Genomic DNA, 25245 nt, shown 5'->3' with positions numbered 1-25245 from the left:
CCTCAAGAAAAGTCTGCTCTCTCTTGACAAAGAAAAAGGGCAACCTAGTCAGAAAGAAATGTTTCTTTTTTCTTTTCTTTTCTTTGATAACCATCCGACTTCGGACAAATAACACAGGGATGGGAGGGGAAGCAACAATCCTCCTGTCTTTTTTAGCAAAGGCTAAGTGGAGAGCCTAGACTATCATCCTTGACCGATGCTAGTAAGGGACCCCTCCCACCTCCTCTCTACCAGTGTTGTGTCAGAGGAGGCTTCTTGCCCTCATGAGGCAATAATATGGTGTCCCTTCCCTCCCAGCTAGGATGGTATCTGAAGAGGCCAATTATGGAACCTGGACTTTCACTACCACACAGAAGTAATGAAGTGTCCTTCATAACCACCTCCCCATGGTGCTAGTGGAGGCTGAGTAGGGAGCTTAGATTTTCATCCTACCTGGTAATAAAAAGGCAACCCTTACTCTCCCGGTGGGATGATGATGTCAGCAAAAGCAAAAGGGGAACCTGGATATCCATCTCCTTCCAGTAATAACAAGGTATCCCTCCTACAGGGTTAGTAAGAGTGGGGAGTCTGGACTTTCACCCACCAATCAAGTGATAAAGAGGTGGTGTCCCTTTTCCCCCACTGGAGCAGTTTTAGTGAAGACCTGCGAAAACAGGATGATTCCATAAAACCTAGAGTCTCATAACATAAAATTCAAAAAGTTAAGCACACAATGAAAAATCACTCATCATACCAAGAACCAGAAAAATCTCAATATGAATAAGAAAAAACAACAGACGCCAACACCCAGATGACAGAGACATAAGAATTATCTCACAAGAATTTTAAAGGGCTCATCATAAAAATGCTTCAAAGAGGAATTATAAAAATGCTTAAAACAAATGAAAAAATAGAAAGTATCAGCAAAGAAATGGGAATTATAAAGAATATTTAAATGGACATTTTACAACTGAAAAATATAATAACCAAAATAAAAAATTCACTGGATGGGTACCTGCTGGCTCAGTCAGTAGAGCATGAGACTCTTGATCTTGGGGTCATGAGTTTGAGCCCCATGTTGGGTGTAGAGATTACTTAAAAAAAAAAACTTACTGGATGGGCTCAACAGTTGAATGAAAATGACAAAAGAAAAAAAATCAGTAAACTTGAAGATAGAACAATAGAAATTACAAAATCTGAACAACAGAGAGAAAATGGACCAAAGGGAAAAAGTGAACAGATAGGGATCTATAAAGCAAGAACAAAATATCTATGTATGTCATTGGAGTCTCAAAAGGAATAGAGAAAGATAGGGAGGGGGAGAAAAAAACATCTTAAGAAATAATGGCTGAGAACTTCCAAAATTTGGGTACAAACATGGACATAAATCTGAGTGAGGCCCAAATGTGATGAACTCAAAGAAGTTCATGCCAAGATACATCATAATCAAATCTTAGAAAATTTAAGACAAGGAAAAATGTTTAAAGCAGTGGGAAAAAAGCAATGCATTACCTAATGGAAAACAACAATTTCAAGGTCATCAAACTTCTAATCCAAATCCATGGAGGCCCAAAGGAAGTAGCACAACATTTTCAATTTCAATTTCAATTTCAAAGAATAGTCAACCAAGAATCCTACCCAGAGGGAGAATATACTTCAGGAATGAAGGTGAAATTAAAACACTCTCAGATTCAGGAGAACTAAGATAATTTGTTATAAGCAGACCCACTCTAAAAGAATAGCTAAGGAAATTCTTCAAACACTAAGATAATGATGAAACAAGACTCTTGGACCATCAGGAGTGAAGAAAAAAGCAAAAAGTAAAAGTATGGGTAAATATAAGAAACTGTTTTTCCTTAATGTTTTCTAAATTATGTTAGACAGTTGAAGCAAAAATTATAATATTGTTTGATATGGTTCTTAAGGCATTTAGAAAAAATATTTAAGACAGTTATAGTATTGGTGGACTGAGTGGTGAAGGAACCTAAATGGAAGTAATATTTCTATACTTCACTCAAACTGGTAAAATGCTGACACCAGTAGTTTGTGATGAGTTACATAAGTTATGTAATATCTAAAGCAACCTCTAAAAATTACATATATATATATATATATATATATATACACACACACACATACTAAAAAGAAGTATGTATAAATCAAAGTGGAATTCTAAAAAATGTTCAAATAGTTCACAAGAAGGCAGGAAAAGTGAAACAAGTGAATGAAAAACAATGGGACCAAATAAAAAATAAACAATAAAATAGTAAACTTATGCTTTAACTTATCAATAAGTACATTAAATGTAAAATAGTCCAAATACATCAACTAAAAAACAGATTATCAGAATGGGTTTTTTAAAATGTGAGCCAACAATATGCTATAACCAAGAAAGTCACTTCAAATATAATGATTTGGATAGGTGGAAAGCAAAAGGTTAGAGAAAGACATGTCATATAAATAATAATCAAAAGAAAGCATGAGTGACTTTATAGGGGCGCCTGGGTGGCTTAGTTGGTTAAGAGTCCGACTTAGGTTCAGGTCATGATCCCAAGGTCCCTGAGTTCCAGCCCTGCCTTGGGCTCTGTGCTGACAGCTCAGAGCCTGGAGCCTGCTTCAGATTCTGTGTCTCTTTTTCTCTCTGCCCCTCCCCTCTCTCTGTGCACGCACACGCTCTCTCTCTTTCTCTCTCTCAGAAATAAATAAACATTAAAACATTTTCTTAAAAAAAGAAAGTAGGAGTCGCTTTATTAATATCAGATAAAGTAGATTTCAGAGCAAAGAAAATTACCAGAGAACAACATTACATAATGATACAACAATCAATCCATTAAAGAATTTTTAATTAAAGTTTTATATGCCCTAAAAAACAGACCTTTAGAATATAGGAAGGAAAACTGATACAACTTGAAAATAGAAAAGTTCCCAATTATATTTGGAAATCTCAACACTCTTCTCTCAACAGGCAGACAGAAAATCAGCAAGAATGTAGAAGAACCTAATACGATTAACCAACTAGGATCTAATTGACATTTACAGAAGAACACTCCACTTAACAACTAAATAATATACATTCTTAGGCAGTGCCTTGGAACATTAACCACAATTGGCCATATTCTGAGCCATAAAATGAAAATAACAAATTCAGGACAATTGAAATTATATAGAGTATGTATGTAGATTTATGATGCCTTGATATCTGGTTCAGTAAGTCCTCTAGCTTTGTTCTACTTTTTAAAGACTGTCTTAGCTGGGAATGCAAGCTGGTGAAGCCACTCTGGAAAACAGTATGGAGGTTCCTCAAAAAAACTAAAAATAGAACTACCCTGTGACCCAGAAATTGCACTACTAGGCATTTATCCACAAGATACATGTGTGCTGTTTCAAAGGGACACATGCACTCCCATGTTTATAGCAGCACTATCAACAATAGTCAAAGTATGGAAAGAGCCCAAATGTCCATCGATGGATGGATGGATAAAGAAGATGTGGTATATCTATACAATGGTGTATTACTCAGCAATCAAAAAAGAATGAAATCTTACCATTTGCAATTATGTGGATAGAACTGGAAGGTATTATGCTAAGTGAAATTAGTCAGTCAGAGGAAGACAAAAATCAGGTGACTTCACTCATATGAGGACTTTAAGAGACAAAACAGATGAACATAAGGGAAGGGAAACAAAAATAATATAAAAACATGGAGGGGGACAAAACAGAAGAGACTCATAAATATGGAGAACAAACTGAGGGTTACTGGAGGGGTTGGGGGAGGAGGGATGGGCTAAATGGGTAAGGGACACTAAGGAATCTACTCCTGAAATCATTGTTGCACTATATGCTAACTAATTTGGATGTAAATTTTAAAAAATAAAAAATTAAATTAAAAAAATACTGTCTTGGGGCGACTGGGTGGTGCAGTCGATTAAGCGTCCGACTTCAGCCAGGTCACGATCTCGTGGTCCATGAGTTCGAGCCCCGCGTCAGGCTCTGGGCTGATGGCTCAGAGCCTGGAGCCTGTTTCCGATTCTGTGTCTCCCTCTCTCTCTGCCCCTCCCCCATTCATGCTCTGTCTCTCTCTGTCCCAAAAAAAATAGATAAACGTTGAAAAAAAAATTTTAAAAAAAATACTGTCTTTATTCAAAGACTTACTTTGAATTTTGAAATCAATTTCCACCAAAAAAGAAAGAGTTATGTGGATTTTCTTTAGAAATGATTTAAATTTCAATATCCAATCCTCTCTAATATTAACTGTCCCAGTTCATAAACATTTTATATCTATTCATTTAGTTAAGTCTTTACAAATTTATCTTAGTGATATTTTGTAGTTTTTCAGTGTACAGATTTTTTATGTCATTTATTGGATATATTTTTATATATTTATTATCTTTGAAGCTATTTGTTTCTAAAGTATATATGGAAATACAATTTTGTGTATTTTCCTAGCATTTGGAAGTGATAATTTCACTTTTTTCATACAGTGTTGTTGGTGCATTCACTTGAATTTTCTATGTAACCCAGTCTTGTTATGTATGAATAATAATAGATTCCAATAATGATACATTTCATATCTTTTTATTATGTATTTATAGCTCACATATTTTATTATACCACCTAACCCCCTTATTATTTTGTTTTATTATTTTTTTTAATTTAATGTTTATTTATCTTGAGAGAGAGAGAGCAGGGGAGGGGCAGAGAGAAAGAGAAAGAGAATCCCAAGCAGGCTCCACACTGTCAGTTCAGAGCCTGATGAAGGGCTTGATGTCACGAACTTCGAAATCATGACCTGAACTGAAATCAATAGCTGATTGTTCAATTGATTGAGCCACCCAGGTGTCCTGTCCCCTGTATTATTTTAAATAAAAATAATGAGACATCTTGTTACATTCCCAATTTGGGAGGAAAGCTTTCAATATCTTACCATTATATCTTGATGCCCATGGAAGAGTTTTTTGTTTGTTTTTGGTTTTGGTAGATATTCTTAATCAAATTAAAAACATTTTATTCCTAGCATTCTAAGAGGCATTTTCTCTTTTTAACTATGAATGGGTATTCATCTTTCAATTATGATATATTTTCATGACCTGAATTACTAAACCAAGAATTCTTGGCTTATTTAAATCACATTCAACTATATTCGTTAAGTGCCTCTACTGTACCAGGCCATCTGCGAGGTATTGGAAATACAAAGATAAACTGTCATAGAATGGGTACTAAATGTTTCTGAAGCAGAACTAAAAATAATGACTAACTACAAACATAATACAAAAAAAATCTATTTTTTATTAAAATAAATTTTTAAAAAGTTGAATTGATTACAATCATTAGAATAACTTTAATCCAAGCAAACATGCACAATTGAATTTAAATTCTTATCTTTCAGACTTGGGATGATGGTTTAGCGCAGGTTGCTAAAGCATGGGCAAACAAGTGCAAGTTCAAACACAACTCCTGTTTATCCAAATCCTATGGATGTCATCCGACTTTTCAATATGTTGGAGAAAATATCTGGCTAGGCGGATTCAGCATATTTTCACCAAGATTGGCTGTTATTGCTTGGTTTAATGAAACTGCATTTTATGATTATAATGCCCTATCATGTTCCAAAGTTTGTGGCCATTACACACAGGTAAATATTTGATATTTTATTGATTAGTTCTTCTTTATGCACATTTCGATCAAAAGACAACTTTTTGAGCATTTTCTTTTAAGTGTCTTTTGAGTATCTAAAAAATACACCTTTATTTGAAAGCTATTTATACTGGGAATAGAATTCTATGTACTGATTTTTTTGTGTATTTGTTTGTTTTGTTTTTCTGAGTTTAAAAATCTTAAAAAGTGAGACTGTCATCTCACTTGCATTGTTTCCAACTAGAAATCTACTATAATCTTTTATTTATTCCTTCGTACTTAATGTGTCTTTTTGCTCTGACTGCCTTTAAACCGTTTCCCATTACTACAGGTCTCCAGCAGTTTCATAATAATGCACTGCAGTTTTCTTCATGCTTTTTGTGCTGCCGTTTACTAAGCTTCTGGGGACTGTAGGTCTATGGTTTAAATCAAATTTTGAAAAATGTTTGCCATTATTTCTTCAAATATTTACCATTCTCACTTGTGCCTCCCTTCAGAGTTGTTACCCATGTAGAAGACCACTTAAAGTTTTTCCATAGTTGACTGATGTTTTCTTCTCTCTTGATTATTTCCCCTCTATGATTAATTTCAGAGAGTCCTATTGCTATACCTGAAGTTCACTATTTTTTCCTCTTTTAATATCATCAATGACTGTATCTAGTATGTTTAATCTTTCATCTAGCTTTTTAATCACATGGGATACAGTTATAGTCACTATTTTAATGTTTTCCCTCCTAATTTACCATCCATGTTAGTTCTGTGTTAGTTTAAATGGATTGATTTTTCCTCTTCGTTATGGGTCAAATTTTCCTGCTTCTTACCCCACTGGAGAAATTTTATTATATTTTCAACTTTGTAAATTTTACCTTTTTGGATGCTGCATTTATTTATATAACTATAAATATTCTTGAACTGTCTTCTGGGATAGTTACATCATCTGAAAATTGGTTCCTGTAAGGCAAGACTCTTATGCAGATTCTACCCAATGCCCCAGAAATTGATATTTTCCAGTGTGGATAGTAGAAATAGGCTCCCTTCCTAGCCCTGTTTAAGTCTTAGCATTCTTTCCTCTAGTTTTTATAGGTAGTTCTTTCCCGGACCTAGGGTAGTTTCTTCACATGCATGCTGATTAATGCTTTGCTGAATTGATGGTGAGGACTCCTTGTAGATTGCTATAGTTGTGTCACTGTATGATTTTTACCACCCCGGTGCTATGTTCCTGCCTCCTTGGTCTCCCCACATTTTCAGCTCTGCCTCTGAATCAGCTGAATTCAGCTGTGTGAATCCATCAAGCTTCTCCTGGTTTCCCACACCTCAACCCCCCACCTCCCCAGCCATGACCTGGAAACTCACAGCAATAATCTGGAACAATTGTACAGCCTGAATCTTTTCCTCTCAAACCACAGTGGGCATTGATGTTAGTTGCCTGATGTTAGTACCTTGAAAACATTATTTCCTGTTATTTTTCCAAGTATTCTGGTTGTTTCAGTGGGAATTTTTGGTGAGAAGTAGAGGTCATTTTTAAGCTAAGCTAATACTGAAAATGGCACTGAGCTCCTATGAAGCCTCATTTGAGTGACAGAAAGGGCTAACTGTCTTCTCCAAACTTACTCATCTGTATAAGATGTATACAATGACTCAAAGCAAGTCATTTTTATCAGAGAAGCACTGAACAAAGAGGTTAGCAGCTTCCATGCTCCCCCTCTATTCACCCTTTGCCCAATAACAGGACACTATAAGTCTGGACACTCTTCTCAGGATAGATGTTGTCTGCAAAGAATATAGTTTGGCTACTGCTGGGAAAATTGAAAGAATAGAATCCAAATGTCAGGTGTACTGATAACAAGCAGAATGCAATATCCCTAATATGGCATCAAGACCAAGTTACAACCTTTATATAATCCTTTGACTCTCTCTCTTTTGTTTCCAGAAAAAAGGAACCTTTTCCCAAATAACCCTCCTCCCCTAGCATTGCTGCATCAGAATTGGAAGTTCACTCCTCACGGGCTAATTTACACATACGCTTAGGTAATTAGGAATGGGTGCATTCTTCCTATTGGTTCAACAACTATATCTTGCTTATGTTCTAAACAAAATAAGCCAAAAATTTTTTGCATTTACCATTGCAGATATTCATACTGAAGTGACAACCAGTGTTTGCATTGTCACATCTAGTCCCTTTAATGAAAGCAATACATTTTAAACCTACACATAGTCAATATTTACTTTTACCATTCCCAAAGCCAAAACAGAATCACAACTTAGATACATTAAACAAACAGAATTTTATGGAGTTGTCATTTATTCGTGAACCAAATTTTTAGACATGGTTTCCTAAAATATATACATGCTTGCAGTTGTATAGCTTATTAACCTTTTGAAACATTCAAAAGGAAAAGGATCTCTTTTGGATCTAGCTTAATTTCATTTTATTAAGTAGGAAACTAGAATTTATCTGTCAGAATTTATCTGTCAGTCTCTAAAGCCACAGAGATGGTTAGAAGCAAAACTCATTTCTTAATTCTCAGTTCACTGTCCTTTTTATTACCCTTTGCTTTTTCTCAGGCAACCAAAGAGGCATTAAAATATATTTTGCAAAACTGTTGATTCTGGCTATACCTACGCCATGGGAAATAGTGACTAACACATCAGTTTATAAAATATGTTAATAAATTTTGTTAACCGAATTATAAAATAAATGAATTCAGAAAATTCATTTATGTTGCAAAATCTATTTTAACTTTCCTTGGAGGATTTTGCTTTTCAAATGGAGGAAATCAGTATTCTCCCTTAATTCATTCAGGAAATAGAGAAAAATTCCCTTCTATCATTGTCACAAAGAAATAGTAATCTGCTTCACTTTTTTTCTCTCTCTCCCCATGTATGGTTTTCCATAGGAGTCTTCTTCTTTTTGAGTAACTTTGCTATTCTTTGCAACTAGACAAAAATAAAGATTCACCATATCTGTGTCAGGCATCTTTCTTCAGTAAACTCATCATGTCCTTAATCTCTATCCCTGTCTGTCTCTTGTGACTTAACAAAGGTAAGAATATGGTTAAGACCACAAAATTTGAAATGTGATCATAAATGAAGTAGAATATTTCTGATAAAAAGAAAGAAAATTTAATTATTGCTTTCCCTTATATTATGATTTTAATATCATTTGTATGATATGCCCATGGAGAAAATTTAAATATATTTCATAAGTCATCTAAAAATATAACTGTTTATGTTATATTCTCCTTTTGATTTATGAGAATTAACAGTGAGGAAAAACTAGTTAGCCCTCAGGAGAGCAGACTTAACAAAATAGTTGTTTAATAGTAAAAATTAAAGAAAAAAACACAATAAATAGCGTGCATTCATTTTTGATAGCATGATAAAGATTAGACCTGTTCTCATAATGCATTGTTTCCATAAAGTTGTTTTACATATTTTATTTTAAAATTCCTTTCCTTATAGGTAGTTTGGGCCAATTCATATAAAGTCGGTTGTGCAATTACAATGTGTCCTACACTTGGGAACCATGAAACTGCCATATATGTATGCAACTATGGACCTGCGTAAGTTATTTTGCTATTCAAAATATTTTAAATTAAAATACATGTTAAGAATTGTTTCAAAAATAGAACCTTATACTAAAGAGACAAGTATATTTTTGATAAGTGAAGTCTCGTGCTCGCTTCGGCAGCACATATACTAAAATTGATAAGTGAAGTCTCTCTCTATAACACCACTCAAAAGAAATACATTAAAATAGAAGGTGGTGAGAGAATGTTACCTTATGTAAAAAAATTATACTTGTCATGAAATAATTAAACTTGAGAGTGAACATTATGGAAACTTTAAAGTTTAAAAAAAAAGATAACAAAATACATTGTCACAGTAATATCTAAATATTTGGAACACAAAATAGGGTGGCAGAGGCTTATCTAGTGTAACATACGGGGGATGAGTAAATGATTGAGAATGACAGTGAAAAGCATATTTTTCTAGGAAAAGAATATCATAATTTTTAATTGCCTTGCTGATAACTTTATATCTAATGGAAATAGAACATTAGCCTAAGGGGAATCCCAAACAATGAAATTCTGGAACTCTGATCCCAATACATAGAAACATGAAAGAAGATAAAAATCAGTTAGTAGTTCAACTCTTTTAACAAACAAAATTTTAAAACCAAAATGTACAAAAAAAAAATGAACACGCAGGCAAAGAATAAATATATATAATTTGCAAAACCAATCTGATATGTGCAAAAATTGCTATGGAGAGGTACAAAATGTGTACATCTCTTTCTGTATTTTCTATGGTTCTCTCTCAGTTAAAAATAAAAACAAGAATGACAAATACACACCCTTAAAACCTGCGGCAGAGTACAATTTTTATAAATACCAGAGAAATTGCAGAACCACTGAATGCTTATTTATTACCATTCAAAATAGAATACACAGAGAAAAAAGAATCCAAAAAAGATAAAAAGAGCATCAGTTATATGTGAGATAAGTTTAGGGAGAAATGGTTTCCTGAAAGACACAGGGACAGAAAAATATTTGAAGAAATATGGCCCCAAACTTTCCAAGCTTAAGGAAAATTATAAACTCACTGACCCAAGAAGGCTAACAAATCCCAAATCTGCAGAAAGAAAACTACACCAACTCACCTTAAAATAAAAAATTTCAAAACCACTAATAAGAGAACATTTTAAAAGCAACCAGACAACTAAGACATGTTACCTACAGAGGAAAAGATAAGGATGATAGATTTTTCAGTGGAAATAATGTCAGAGACAGAATAGCAATATCTTTAAATACTGGAAGAAAAAAAAACTGTCCACTGAAAATTTTATATCTTTTGAAAATCTTTCAAAATTAACAAACCATTGTAAATGGTAACCACATGGGTAATATATAGGATGTTTTTCTTATTATTTAACTCTCTTTCAAAGATAATTATTTAATTAAAGATAACAGCAGTATATTGTGAGAGTTACAACTACACAAAATTAAAATATGTGAGAACTGTAGCACAAAGCTTAAAAGAGAAAAATGGAAGTATATTAAGGTTCTTCTACTGTACATTAAGTGCAATGATTTAACTTGACTGTGTTAAGTAGAAGATACATATTATAAACCCTAAAGTAACTACTTAAATAATAAAACAAACAGCTATAGCAAAGACACCAGCAAAGCATGTAAAATTAGATTTCAAAATATTCAATTAATACAAAGAAAGGCAGAAAAAGAGGAAAAGGGAACAACAAACAGATGAGACAAACAGAATAAATAAAATGATAGCCTCAACCTAACTTGAATCAATAATCACATCCAATGTAAATGGTATACCCAAAGTAAAAGGAGGAGATTGCAAGATTGGATAAGAACTCAAGAACCAATTATATTCTGCCTGCCGGAGCACATTTTATTTCTTTTAAGATTTTACTTTTAAGTAATCTTTACACCCAATGTGGGGTTCTAACTCAGAACCCTGAGATCTAGAGTTACATGCTCCACTGACTGACACAGCCAGGCACCCCTATGAAAGCACACTTTAAATATAAAGGCAGAAATAATAAGAAATCAACCACAAGAAAAAGTCTGTAAAGAACATAAATATACAGAGGTTAAATAATATCCTACTAAACAACAAATGAGTCAAATAAGAAATCAAAGGGGAAATACAAAAAATACATGGAGACAAATGAAAATGAAAACACAACAGTCCAAAACCTTTGGGATGCAGCAAAAGCTGCTCTAAGAGAGACATTTATAATAATACAAACCTACTGCAAGAAGCAAGAAAAATCTCAAATAAATAACCTAACCTTTACTTAAAGGAGCTCAAAAAGAAAAGAAACAGGGGCACATGGGTAGCTCAGTTGGTTAAGCATCTGATTCATAATTTCTGCTCAGGTCATGATCCCAGGGTTGTGTGATTAAGCCCCACATCAGGCTCTGTGCTGAGCTTGGAGCCTGCTTGGGACTCTCTCCCTCTCTCTCTCTCTGCCCCTCCCCTACTCACACTCTCTATTTCTCTCTCAAAATAAATAAATAAACATTTAAAAAAGAAAAAGAAAAAACCCCAAAGCATCAGAAGGAAAGATATAATAAAGATTAGAGCAGACATACACAAAATAGAAACTAAAAAAAAAGGAAAGAAAGAAAAAAAGAATGAAAGAAAGAAAGACACACAATAGAACAAATCTATGAAACTAGAATCTGGTTCTTTGAAAAGATAACCAAAATTGATAAACTTTTAGTTGGACTCATTGAGGAAAAAAAAAAAAAGAGAGAGAGGCAGTACTCAAATAAAATCATAAATGAAAGAGAATAAATAACAAATGATACCATAGACATATAAAAAATTCTAAGAGAATATTATGAAAAATTATATACCAACAAATTGGACAACCTAGAAGAAATGAATAAATTCCTAGAAACATATAACCTACAAAAACTGAATCAGGAAGAAATAGAAAATTTGATCAGATTGATTATCAGCAATGAAATTGAATCAGTAATCAAAAAGCTCCCCAAAAAACAAAAGTTCAGAACCAGATGACTTCACAGGTGAATTCTACAAAACATTTAAAGAAGTAATTCTTTGTCTTCTCAAACTATTCCAAAAAATAGAAAAAGGAAAATTTTAAAATTCATTCAATGAGGCTATTACCTTGATAGAAAAACCAGATAAAGACATCACAAAAAAAGAATACTGTAGGACAATATCTCTGATGAACACAGATGCAAAAATTCTCAACAAAATATTAGCAAACCAAACACAACAATACATTTAAAAATCATTCACCATGATCAAGTGAGATTTATTCCTGGGATGCAAAGGTGGTTCAATATTCACAAATCAATTAACATGATATATCACATCAATAAGAGAAAGGATGAAAAACATATGATCATTTCAATAGATGCATAAAAAACATTTGACAAAGTACAACATCCATTCATGATAAAAAACCCTCAACAAAGTAGGTTTAGAGGGAACAGATGCCAACATAAAAAAGGCCATATATGAAAAACCCACAGCTAATATCATACTCAATGGTAAAAAACGGAGAGTTTTCCCCCTAAGATCAGAAACAAGACAAGAATGTCCACTCTCACCACTTTTATTCAACATAGACACAGCAACCAGGAAGAAAAAGAAATAAAAGGCATCCAAATTGGTAAGGAAGAAGTAAAACTTTCATTATTTGCATATGTCATGATATTATATATAGCAAACCCTAAACTCCACCAAAAAAACTACTAGAACTGATAAATGAATTCAGTAAGGTTGCAGGATACAAAATCAATGTAGAGAAATTCATTGCATTTCTATACACTAATAATAAAGTAGCAGAAAGAGAGATTAAGAAAACAATCCAATTTACAGTTTCACCAAAAATAATGAAATATCTAGGAATAAATTTAACCAAGGAGGTGAAAGACTATAAAACATTGATGAAAGAAATCGAAGACAACAGAAATAAATGGAAAGATATTCCATGCTCATGAATTGGAAGAACAAGTATTGTTAAAAATGTCTATACTACCCAAAGCATCTATAGGTTTAATGCAATCCCTATCAAAATACCAATAGCATTTTTCACAAAAGTAGAACAAATAATGCTAAAGTTTGTACAGAACCACAGAAGATATCAAATAGTCAAAGCAATCTTGAAAAAGAATAAAAATGGAAGTATCACAATCCTAGATTTCAAGATCTACTACAAACCTATAATAATCAAAACAGCATGGTACTGACACAAAAACAGACACAAAGATCAATAGAAGAGAATAGGGAGCCCCAAAAGAAACCCATGATTATACGGTCGATTAATCTTTGACAAAGAAGGCAAGAATATGCAATGGAAAAAAGACAGTCCCTTCAACAAATGGTGCTGAGAAAGCTGGACAGCTACATAAAAAAAAAAAAAAAAAATTACACTGGATCACTTTCTTACACCATATACAAAAATAAACTTAAAATGGATTAAGGACCTAAATGTGAGACATGAAACCATTAAAATCCTATAAGAGAACATAGGCAGTAATTTTTCTGACATTGGTCATAGCAACATTTTTCTAGATATGTCTCCCAAGGCAAGGGAAACAAAAGTAAAAATAAACTATTGGAACTATATCAAAATAAAATGCTTCAGCTCAGTTAAGGAAATAATCAACAAAACTAAAAGACAACTTACTGAATGGGAGAAAGATATTTGGAAATGACATATCTGATAAAGGATTAGTATCCAAAATGTATACAGAACTTATACAAGTCAACACACACACAAAAACAAACAATCCAATTAAAAGTGGGTCAAACAGGGGCACCTGAGTGGCTCAGTAAGTTAAGCATCCAACTTCAGGTCAGGTCATAATCTCATAGTTTGTGAGTTCTAGAGTTCTAGCCCCATATCAGGCTCTCTGCTGTCAGCACAGAGCCCACTTCAGATCCTCTGTCCCCCTACCCACTGCCCTCCCCTGCTTGTGTGTGCATTTGCACGCACTCTCTTATTCTCAAAAATAAATAAACATTAACAAAAATAAAAATGGGTCAAAGACATGAATAGACATTTCTCCAAAGAAGACATACACATGTCCAACAGACATATGAAAAGATGCTCAACATCACTTATCATCAGGGAAATGCAAATCAAAACCACAATGAGGTATCACCTCACACCTGTCAGAATGGCTAATATAACAAACTAATGAAACAACAAGTATTGGTGAGGATGTGAAGAAAAAGGAACCCTCATGCACTGTTGGTGAGAATGCAAACTCCTATAGCTACTGTGGAAAACAGAACTACCATATGATCCAGTAATTCCGCTACTGGGTATTTATCCAAAGAACATGTAAACAGTAATTCAAAAATATATATGTACCCCTATGTTTATTGCAGCATTATTTACAATAGCGAAATTATGGAAGCAACCCAGCTGTCCATCAATTTATGAATGGATAAAGAAGCCATATATATATATATAATGGAATATTACTCAGCCATAAAAAAGAATAAAATCTTGCCACTTGCAAGAACATGGATGGATTTAGACAGTATAATGCTAAGTGAAATAAGTCATCCAGAGAAAGAAAAATATCATATGATTTCACATTTATGGAATCTAAGAAAGAAAACAAAGAAAAAAAGGGACAAACCAAAAAAACAGATTCTTAACAACAGAGAACATACTAATGGTTACCAGAGGGGAAGTAGGTGGAGGAATGGGAATAGGAAGGAATTAAAAGAGTACACTTTTCATGATGAACACTGAGTAATGTGTAGAATTGTTGAATCACTATATTATACATCTGAAATTAATATAACCCTGCATGTTGACTATACCTGGAATTTAAATATATATATATATATATATATATATATATATATATATATATACACATACATAAATACAATTAAAATAAATCAAAAAACAAACAAAAATAGATTAAAAGTACAAGAATGGAAAAAGGTTTACTATGCTAATATTAGGTAAAAGAAAGCAGCAGCATCTATACTAATAACAGATAATGTGGATTATAGAGCAAAGAATAATACCAAAAATAAAGAAGGTCGTTTCAAAATGACAGTAGGGTTAATCAAGAAGCAACCTGAATGAAATGGAAAAGTTCCTCCAGGAACACAAACTGCAAAGGATAAATGAAATCAAGGAAAACCACAGAGCAGTATCTCTTATGAACATAGGTACAAAATTATAAACAAAATTTAGCATTCGAATCCAACAATATAGTAAAAGCATAATACACCTTGTCCAAATAGAATTTATTCCAGGAATATAGGGGTGATGTAGCATTCTAAATACATCCATCACTGTAATTCACCATAGAAATCAACCTAAAAATAAAGATCACATGATCATCTCAACAGATTGAGAAAAAGCCAAACATTCATTCCTGATAAAAGCTCTCAGCAAACTGGAAACAGAAGGGAACTTCCTAAACCTAATAAAGGGCATCTGTGAAAAACCTATATATAATATTATACCAATAGTAAAACACTTTTCCACAAAGTACCAAAGAGTAAATATGTTAGGCTTTGCATGCCATATACATTCTGTTACCTTCATCTTTGTTTTTATTTTGTTTTAAAAAGTCCATTAAGAATTTAAAAAAAAAAAAAAAAACAATTCTTTGCTTGTGGACTACACAAAAGCAGGCCAGATTTGGCCTATGTGTCATACTTTGCTGACTTCTGGTCTATAGGTCTATATAAAAAAAATCTAATGGAATCTATGAAAATTCTTCTAAAACTATTAAGTAAATTTAGCAATTTTTCAGGATATAAGATCAATATACAAAAACTCAATTACATGTCCATATACTAGCAATAAACAATCATAAATTGAATTAAAATAACTACCATTTATAACTGCATCAAAAATATAAATTATCTAGGGATAAATCTGGCAGAAGATACAAAAGACCTATACACTGAAAACTACACAATATTCATGACAGGGATATCTGGGTGGCTCAGTTGGTTAAGTGTCCCACTTGATTTCAGCTCAGGTCATGATCTCACCATTCGTGGGATTGGCTCCCCCACTGGGCTTTGCACTGAGAGCACAGAGCCTGCTTGTAATTCTCTCTTCCCACTCCCCTGGTTGTGCAATGTGCGTGTGCTCTCTCTCAAAATTAATAAATAAACATTTAAAAAATATATTCATGACAGAAATTAACAAAGAAACAATGGGAGAGATTATACCTTATTAATGGATTAAAAGACTCCATATTGTCAAGATGCGATTTTCACTGAATTGACCTATAAATTCAGTACAATCCCAATAAAAATTCCAGATTTTTATTGTAGAAATTGACAGATTGATCATAAAATTTTTATGGAAATGAAAAGGACTTAGAATAGCCAAATCAATGCTGAAAAAAATTGTAGAGCTAACATTATGTTTTCCAGAATTATTAAAGCTAGAATAATCACAACATTGTGATATTAATGTAAAATTAAATAGATCAGTGGAACAGAATGTAGAGTTCAGAAATAAACCCCATACATGGTTGTTCACATATGTTCAACTAATTTTCCAAAAATGCACAAAGACAATGCAATGTAAAAAAGATTTTTAAACAAATGGTTCTGGAACAGTTTATCATCCATATATAACAAACAAAAATAAACTTAGATCTACAAAACACACAACCTATAATAATGAACTCAAAACGGATCATAGACTTAAATGTTCCAACCCAAAACTGTTGGAAGAAAACACAGATGAAGCCTTTGTGACCTTAAGATAGCCCCCAATTTTTTTTAGCTATCACATCAAAACCATGATCCATAAAAGAACAAATTGATAAGTTGGGTTTAATTAACATTTAAAATTAATGTTTTTCAAAGACACTGGTAAGAAAATGAAAAAATATGCCTCAGGGAGAAAATGTTTGTAAAGCATCTATAATAAAGGTCTTATATTGAGAAAATGCAATGAACTCTCACAATTCAATATTAGGAAAACTTAAAATTTAAATTTTTTTTTAAATGGACAAAAGATTAACAGGGAAGAAATGCAGATGGCAAATAAGTACAAGAAAAAATTCTCAACATCATTAATCATTAGGGAAACACACGTTAAAACTACAATGAATACCACTACACAATTAGAATGGCTAAGGACTGGCCAATCCAAATCCAGACAAGGAAGTAAAGCAATTAGAATTCTCAAGACTGCTGGTAAAGATATAGTGTTACAACTACTTTGTAAAACCTGTGTGGTAGTTACATAAAAAGTTAAATATGCACCTAGCACATGATCTATTCATTTCACTTCTAGGTATTTATCCAAGGAAATGTAGGTCCACATAAAGACTTGTAGAAGAATGTTCAAAGTGTGCACAGTAACTTTATTTGTAATAGTCAAAATCTGTAATAACCCAAATGTCCATCAACAGATGAATAAATAAATTGCAGCATATTCTTTAATGGAATACTACTACTCATGTTATTAATGTTTTTCTTTGTGTACTCTGGGTACATAATACTTTTCAAAGTCTTCCACAGATACAGAGATGGGTGTGGGGTGGAGAAGAGGTTTCTTAAATGTAACAATTTACCTTACTGAAAAGCAGGCATAATAGTTGCAAATCTTTTTGGTACCTCATCAAACTGAACTACGTAAGAACCAGTGTATTGTATATAAAGCATGTTTCCACTTGCAATTTAAATTGTATTTATTCCATTTATAAAATCAAGAGATAATCACAGTGTTTACTACAAAAACTTTGTGGCTATCCCATGCATAATTATATTGGATTCACACCTAATTTGTATTCTATAGAATATTCAAGAATATAACTGTTGTGTGGATTAGGGACATCTGTAAAGAACAGTTCTAATGGTTTCATTTTATAAAATAAAGGAGCATAAACTTGGGACAAAAATTGTTATTTTTCCTTTTAAACATTCATGAGTGAGTGACCAAAACAACGTGCATAAATTCATGCACAAATTTAGAGAAATTAATAGCCCTTTGGCTAACCAATGATTCTCTTTTTTTACAGAGGAAATTTTCCAAATAGGCCCCCTTACACTAGAGGAGTATCCTGCTCTTTGTGTGCAAAAGAAGAAACCTGTGAAAACAAGCTCTGCCGTAAGCAAAAAGGAAAAAAAAATTCACTTTATTCTGAGAGCAAAGTTTCCATGAATTAATTGTATTTTAAAATTTGGATCCTCAAGTGTTTAGAGAATTATTTTTTTTTTAATTTTTTTTTTCAACGTTTATTTTTGGGACAGAGAGAGACAGAGCATGAACGGGGGAGGGGCAGAGAGAGAGGGAGACACAGAATCAGAAACAGGCTCCAGGCTCTGAGCCATCAGCCCAGAGCCTGACGCGGGGCTCGAACTCCCGGACTGCGAGATCGTGACCTGGCTGAAGTTGGACGCTTAACCGACTGCGCCACCCAGGCGCCCCATAGAGAATTATTGACAAGATTTGATTGCTGCTATATGATGATATAAATCATTCGTCATATTATGTTTAAATTTTTTTAATGTTTATTTTTGAGAGAGTGAGAGAAAGAGAGACAGCATGAGTGGGGGAGGGTCAGAGAGAGAGGGAGACACAGAATCCAAAGCAGGCTCCAGGCTCTGAGCTGTCAGCACAGAGCCCGATGCGGGACTTGAAACCACTAGCTGTGAGAAAATGAGCTGAGCTGAAGTCAGAAGCTCAACCTAGTGAGCCACCCAGGCGTCCCATGAACTAATTATCATATTTAAATTCAGATGATCCCTCCTTTCTTCACTGATCATTTTTCCTTTCAAGCTAAAGGACAGAAAGGAGTAAGGTATAAGTATGATCCAGTTTGCTACTATACTCAAAATAACTATTCGTTGAGGTATATTTGTATTTGCTTCTAATCACCTCCTTTTATTAGTTATTGTTAAAATAGTGGCTCATTCAGAAGTAATGCATTAACCGATGTCCAAATGAATTGCAATTTAAAGCTACTATGTTTATCTTCCATTATCAGCCTTTTGGTTCTCACAACAGAGATTTTTTTAAGGATAAGTGCCTATATTCTGGATTGAAAAAGAATTTTGAGTGAAACAGGGGAAGAGAGATGACCTGAAAATTGTGAGGAGGAGGGGGATTAGGAAGGAGAGGAGTAGGAAGAGAAGATTTGGTGGCACAAAAGAAGACACAAAAAGAATGCATATTAAATGATTCATTTATATAAAGTTCAAAAATTAGCCAAACTAACCTACTTTGGCATTTGGAGTCAGGATATAGTTACCTTTAGAGAGGAAAGAGGAGTTAGTTGAGTAGAAGAGGATGCAAGAATGACTTTCTACACCTATGCTATGGTGATCTACATCTGTTCACTTTGTAATAATTTATCAATCTTTCCGTTTATGAGGTATGCATACTTCCATATTCATATTATACTTCAGTTAAACAATGAGTCGGAAGTATGGCCCCTCTAATTTTAAATTTCATTCAAAGCAGTTTAAAACATAAATTGATTATATATCTCCTATTTGAAAATTAATATTTTTTAATTAAAAGGGCATAAAAATAACAATGATATGTATCGCTCTTCTTTTTCAAATTTCATTTAAATTCAAGTTAGTTAATGTATTGTGTAATAATGGTTTCAGGAGTAGTATTTAGTGATTCATCCGTTACATATTTAACACCCAGTGTTCTTCCCAACAAGTGCCCTCCTCAATGCCCATCACCCATTTATCCCACCTCCCACTCAACACCCGGCCAGCAAGCCTCAGTTTGTTCTTTGTATTTAAGAGTCTCTTATGGTTTGCTTCCCTCTCTGTTTTTATCTTATTTTCCCTTCCCTTCCCCTATGTGCATCTGTTTTGTTTCTTAAGTTCCACATATGAGTGAAATCATATGATATTTACCTTTCTGTGACTGACTTTTTTCACTTAGCATAATACATTCCAGTTCCATCCATGTTGTTGCAAATGGCAAGATTTCATTCTTTTTGATCCCTGAGTAATATTCCATTATATATGTGTATATAAATATATATATGTATATATATGTATATACGTATACATATATGTGTGTACGTGTATGTATGTGTGTGTGTATATATATATATATATACACACACATACATATATATATGTACATATATATATATATACACACACACATATATATGTATATACATATACCACATCTTCTTTATCCATTCATCAGTAGATGGACATTTGGACTCTTTCCATAATTTGGCACTTTCTCTCTCTTTTTTTTTTTTACTTCTCCTTCCTGTCCAGTATCTAGGCCACTGTTATTTCTCACCTGAACTAGTAGTTTCCAACTTCTCCTCTTCTCCAAATTGTTTTACAGAAAATCGAGATCAAATCACTTTTTTCTGATTTTTTTTTAATGTTTATTTATTTTTGAGACAGAGGGAGACAGAACATGAGTTGGGGAGGGGCATAGAAAGAGGGAGACACAGAATCTGAAACAGGCTCTGGGCTCTGAGCTGTCAGCACAGAGCCCGATGTGGGGCTCGAACCCATGAACTGTGAGATCATGATCTGAGCCGAAGTTGGATGCTTAACCGACTGAGGGACCCAGGCGCCCCCAAATCACTTTTCTTAAAATTCCTCAATTTCTTCTTACTCCAATTAGAGAAAAATATGACTGTCTTCCAAGATCAACAAGCCCAGGCATGATCGTTCTGGCTCTTCCTTTTCTCCCCTACCATTTTTTGTTATCCTCCCTTTGAAACACTAAGCTCCGTGAACACCACCCTCAAATACTCCATCCTCTTTCTGAAATCTCCAGCATCTGGATCACCTGTGGTTCTGTTTCTAGTTCCAAGATTGTTTTGTTTTCTCTTGGTTTTGGTAATATACTCTGTTTGTTGGTGTGGTGAATTGTCTTTAAAGATGGCCAATAATGATTCCTCCCCTCCTTATACATATGCCACTCTTCCCAAAAAAGTAGAGACTATTTCTCCTCCCCTTGAATAAGGCCTTGATGTTGTGCCAGTTCTGGGCCTACCCTTTAGAGGAGACTTGGCAACTTAGGTTTTTGTTCTGATGGACGCTCCCAGCATTTCCAGAAATTCGTCCTCTCCTGCTGGAGAGGTCACACTGAGAAAAGCCTTGGAAGAGGACAGGTCATCTTTCTGTTTCAACCCCGGTTGCACTCCAGCTATAGGCAGCTATGTCTTTGAGTCCCGATGACATTATATGGAGCAGAATAATTGCCTGCCAGAGCCAGCCAATCCAGATAATTGTAAGAAACAATAACAAATTGTTATTGTTTTAAGCTCTTTATTTCGGGAAGTTTGCTTCACAGCAGTACATTACAAAAACACTTGGTGTACGCCTATTAAGTTTCTTTTAAACATCTAACAAAATGTGTAAAACAAAAATGTAGAGTTCTCCTTTTCCTCTGCTGAACAGAAAGAGTCGGGGTTGTTCACCTTAATCCAAACACAACTTAGTCAATGCTGGCTTAGAATTCATGTAAGGGTTTGGCCCTGTTCTAAGAGTGTAGACTTCTAGGACTTTCCACTGAGACACTGGCGTGTTCAATGTTGCCTTTTCCTAATGGGTTCTGAATTCCAATGCTTATTGCTTTAGCACTCTGAAATTACTGAAAAATCTGCTTTGCTTTCCAGAGAATTTCACCCTAGGATTTTAGCCTCCTGCCCCTCATAGCTTCCAAATTAAACAAATAGTTTGAGTACAAAATGGCCATCTCTTTGGCTCATTTCCTCTCCTCCACCTTTACCTTTCACCTGGATCTTGAACTACTCAATTCTCCAATTTTCTCTCTCTGGTCTTACAAGACTAACAAAAGCTCTGCTGGTTCTATTTCCCAAACATCAACCTCTGCCTGGGCAAAGCCCAGATTTTTAGTTCTATACCTATGCCTCAAATGAACAAATGGCTCCAGAGAAAAAAACGGCTTTCATAACACCAGCCCATCTCTCCGTGGATCTACAGCTCTAAAATCTTGACCTTCCAGTCTTTGTTGCTTTAGGAAATCTCTGAGGCTCTTAAACACTTTCTTGTTGTACTTTATCTGGATTTTCTAGTTGTGCTTAATAAGGACTTTTGTCTGTCATACATTTCTACATCCCAAGATTCCAGCAGTTATTAACAATGGGTCTCCAAGAGAGCACCACACAGCTTCAAAGTCTATGTTAATATTTGCTGCCTGGTAGGAGGTGTTTTCCCAACTTGTTTCTTTTCTAAATTATTCAGAAATTACTTGGCTCTTCTTGGACCTCTGCTCTTGCAAATTAATGTTAGGATAAGCTTATCAATTCCACAGAAGACCTTGAAATTTTGGTTGGAATTACATTGAATCTATAGATACATTGGGAAAGAATTAACATCTTTGCTCTGGTTTCCACTTGTTTAAAGCCTATGATTTTTGATTTGTGCCTTTTCTGTTTATGTTGATCAGTGTTTATATAAACTCAATTTTTAGTTTTGCTGACTTCCTTTTTGAGAGACGGGAGGAGATATAGCATAAGGGCTAAGTGTATAGGTCTTAGAGTCAGATGGCTTAACTCAGAAGGTGAGTGATTTGTCCCCAAGTTAAAGAAGTTCTCAATAAACTTTGTCTACTATTATAGTTAAGGCCTCATTATTTTCTATCATTTAACCTAGTTTGTGTTTGTCATAGCACTAATCACTCTCTGCAATGATAAATTTTATTCATTTTTATTTATTTATTTTAAAATTGATGATAGATTTTTCTCCCCTTACTTTTCTGTAAGGAAACTTTATTTTTTTTTTTAAATTTTTTTTTTCAACGTTTATTTATTTTTGGGACAGAGAGAGTCAGAGCATGAACGGGGGAGGGGCAGAGAGAGAGGGAGACACAGAATCGGAAACAGGCTCCAGGCTCCGAGCCATCAGCCCAGAGCCCGACGCGGGGCTCGAACTCACGGACCGCGAGATCGTGACCTGGCTGAAGTCGGACGCTTAACCGACTGCGCCACCCAGGCGCCCCAGGAAACTTTATTTTTTCCTGATAACTATTTATACCCAAAGCCTATAATTATGTTTGATACATAGTAGACACTGAAAAAGTGAATGAATGAATAAAAAATAACAAATGAATTCCTAAAAAATGCAGGATCTTGTTAAAGACAGGGAAAAGAAAAAATGATGAGGGAAAGACATAGAACAAATTTTGGAACAAGAACCACACCAGAAAGGAATGAAATATTTAATGGAGGGCTCTGGGTACTAAAAAGTCAACATGAAAGAATTACATTCTTTTTCAGGGAATAAAGGCCATGGCAGAGTGCCACAAGTAAAGTTAACTCCTTTATATAGTTTTGTTGAGTTTAGGCTTTTTTGCCTTCAACATGAGAGCTGCTCTAGAAATATCTGTTGACATGACTGCTGGCAGGGATACCATATAGATTTTTAACCACTGTGGGATTGGGGGAGGAAGCTTTCATTTTCTTAAGTTAAACTAAGTTTAAAGCTAAACTAAGTTTCCTAAGTTTATTATCTTATTTAAAAGGCCAGAAAAGCAAGTGAATGTCTTTAATTCTCTAATATTTTTCTATCTTAGGTAATAAAGAACTTGATAAGCCTGAAAGTACGTATCAAACTATTTCAATATTGATTCAATTACTTCCTCCCCTTGAAACTAAATGGAGCTTTTAACTGTTGTGTTTTATTGACAGAATATCCAAATTGGAGTCCACAAGGGAAGGCACCTCAGCAGATATCATGTAATTCATTGTGCCTAGTTTCTGTTCTTCTGAGACTATTTTAATCATCATTTACATACAAGAAAAATTCTCAGACATGACAATAAACGAATAGTTTATGGCTAAATGTAACTCTCATCAGTTTAATTCTTAAAATTTCTACACTTTTGTCTGTTATCTGAGTTTAATGTCTGATTTTAACAAAAGCGTATTGTAGTATAGAAGGGTTACAATAAAAAAAAATTTTTTTTTTAATTATGCTGAGTGAAATAAGTCACTCAGAGAAGGACAGATATATGTTTCACTTATATGTGGATCTTGAGAAACTTAACAGAAGACTATGGGGAAGCGAAGGGGAAAAAAATGGATACAAACAGAGAGTGAGGGAGGCAAACCACAAGCGACTATTAAATACAAAGAACAAATTAAGGGTGGATGGGGGGTGGGGAAGAGGGAAAATGGGTGATGGGCATTGAGGAGGGCACTTGTTGGGATGAGCACTGGATGTTGTATGTAAGCCAATGTGACAACCAATTATATTCAGAAAACAAAAAATAAAAATAAAAAATAAAAATTACAATTTTACATTGGACCAAAAAAGTTCCATTCTCTAATTTTCTAGATTGTCATTTTAGTTACAGTAGACTTAAAGAACATTTCAGATATTAGATATTTTCCTCATACACCAGTAGTTATCTTTAAGAATACCATGAACATTATTCAGAAACAAAATGTTATTAAGGAAAGTATCAGATAGTGTATAATGTCATATTATGGGCATAATCAATAGTTAGGGAAATGGATGAGAACAGATTAAACTAAAAGGGAAATTGATTAAATTTTAAGCCCTTAGAGATTTTATTTTAAAATGTGTCCTGTATAAAATAATATACCTTTTTAAATCTATACAACTGTAGTATACAGTTAACACTTCTACAAACCAAAGAATTAATCAATTGCAGCATTTCTTTTGTCTGAAGACAAAAAAAAATTATTCAATTAATTCGGTTTTACAAATCAGTTATGTTGAATTGTTCACTCCTGTGGACTAAACTATCTAGATCTTTTTCTTCTCAGCTAAAGCAACCACTGACTTTCCTCAGCTATAGGTATTAAAAACCATTTTGAAATGTATTTTTAACATGACTAATAGTTGTTTATATTGCCAAATACCTAAGAATCTCCATATAGCTGGATGATTGTTGCTATTCTTTAAAAAAAAAAAAAAAAGCAAAGTGATCTTATATTTCAAATCTGTTTGTATTAGTCAGGGTTCTCCAGAAAAACAGAACCAACAGGGAAGACCAAGAGAGAGGAGGTTTTAAGAAATTGGCTTACACAATTGGGGTAGCTAGCAATTCTGAAATCTGTAGGACAAGCTGGCAGGGCAAGTAAGAGTTGCTGTTGCAGTCTTGAGCCTGAAGTCTGG

At 34.0% G+C, this 25245-nt stretch overlaps 2 protein-coding genes across 6 annotated transcripts in view; one reads left to right on the top strand and one right to left on the bottom strand.

Moving 5' to 3' along the window:
- The window catches only part of GLIPR1L1 (GLIPR1 like 1), a 37069-nt gene extending 13126 nt beyond the window's left edge, over nucleotides 1–23943 (top strand). Inside the window, exons 2-6 of the mRNA XM_040491392.1 lie at nucleotides 5366–5611; nucleotides 9076–9176; nucleotides 18156–18244; nucleotides 23675–23701; nucleotides 23790–23943. Coding sequence (XP_040347326.1) covers nucleotides 5366–5611; nucleotides 9076–9176; nucleotides 18156–18244; nucleotides 23675–23701; nucleotides 23790–23881 — 555 coding nt within the window. The 3' untranslated portion in view covers nucleotides 23882–23943. The remainder of the gene's footprint in view (nucleotides 1–5365; nucleotides 5612–9075; nucleotides 9177–18155; nucleotides 18245–23674; nucleotides 23702–23789) is intronic.
- Nucleotides 1–25245, bottom strand: part of CAPS2 (calcyphosine 2) — a 109901-nt gene that overhangs the window by 71661 nt on the left and 12995 nt on the right. The window lies entirely within an intron of this gene.

The sequence above is a fragment of the Herpailurus yagouaroundi genome, unplaced genomic scaffold (genome assembly GCF_014898765.1).
Source record: "Herpailurus yagouaroundi ecotype Mexico unplaced genomic scaffold, PumYag 182, whole genome shotgun sequence".
Lineage (NCBI taxonomy): Eukaryota > Metazoa > Chordata > Mammalia > Carnivora > Felidae > Herpailurus > Herpailurus yagouaroundi.
This window is presented reverse-complemented; position numbering and strand designations above follow the sequence as displayed.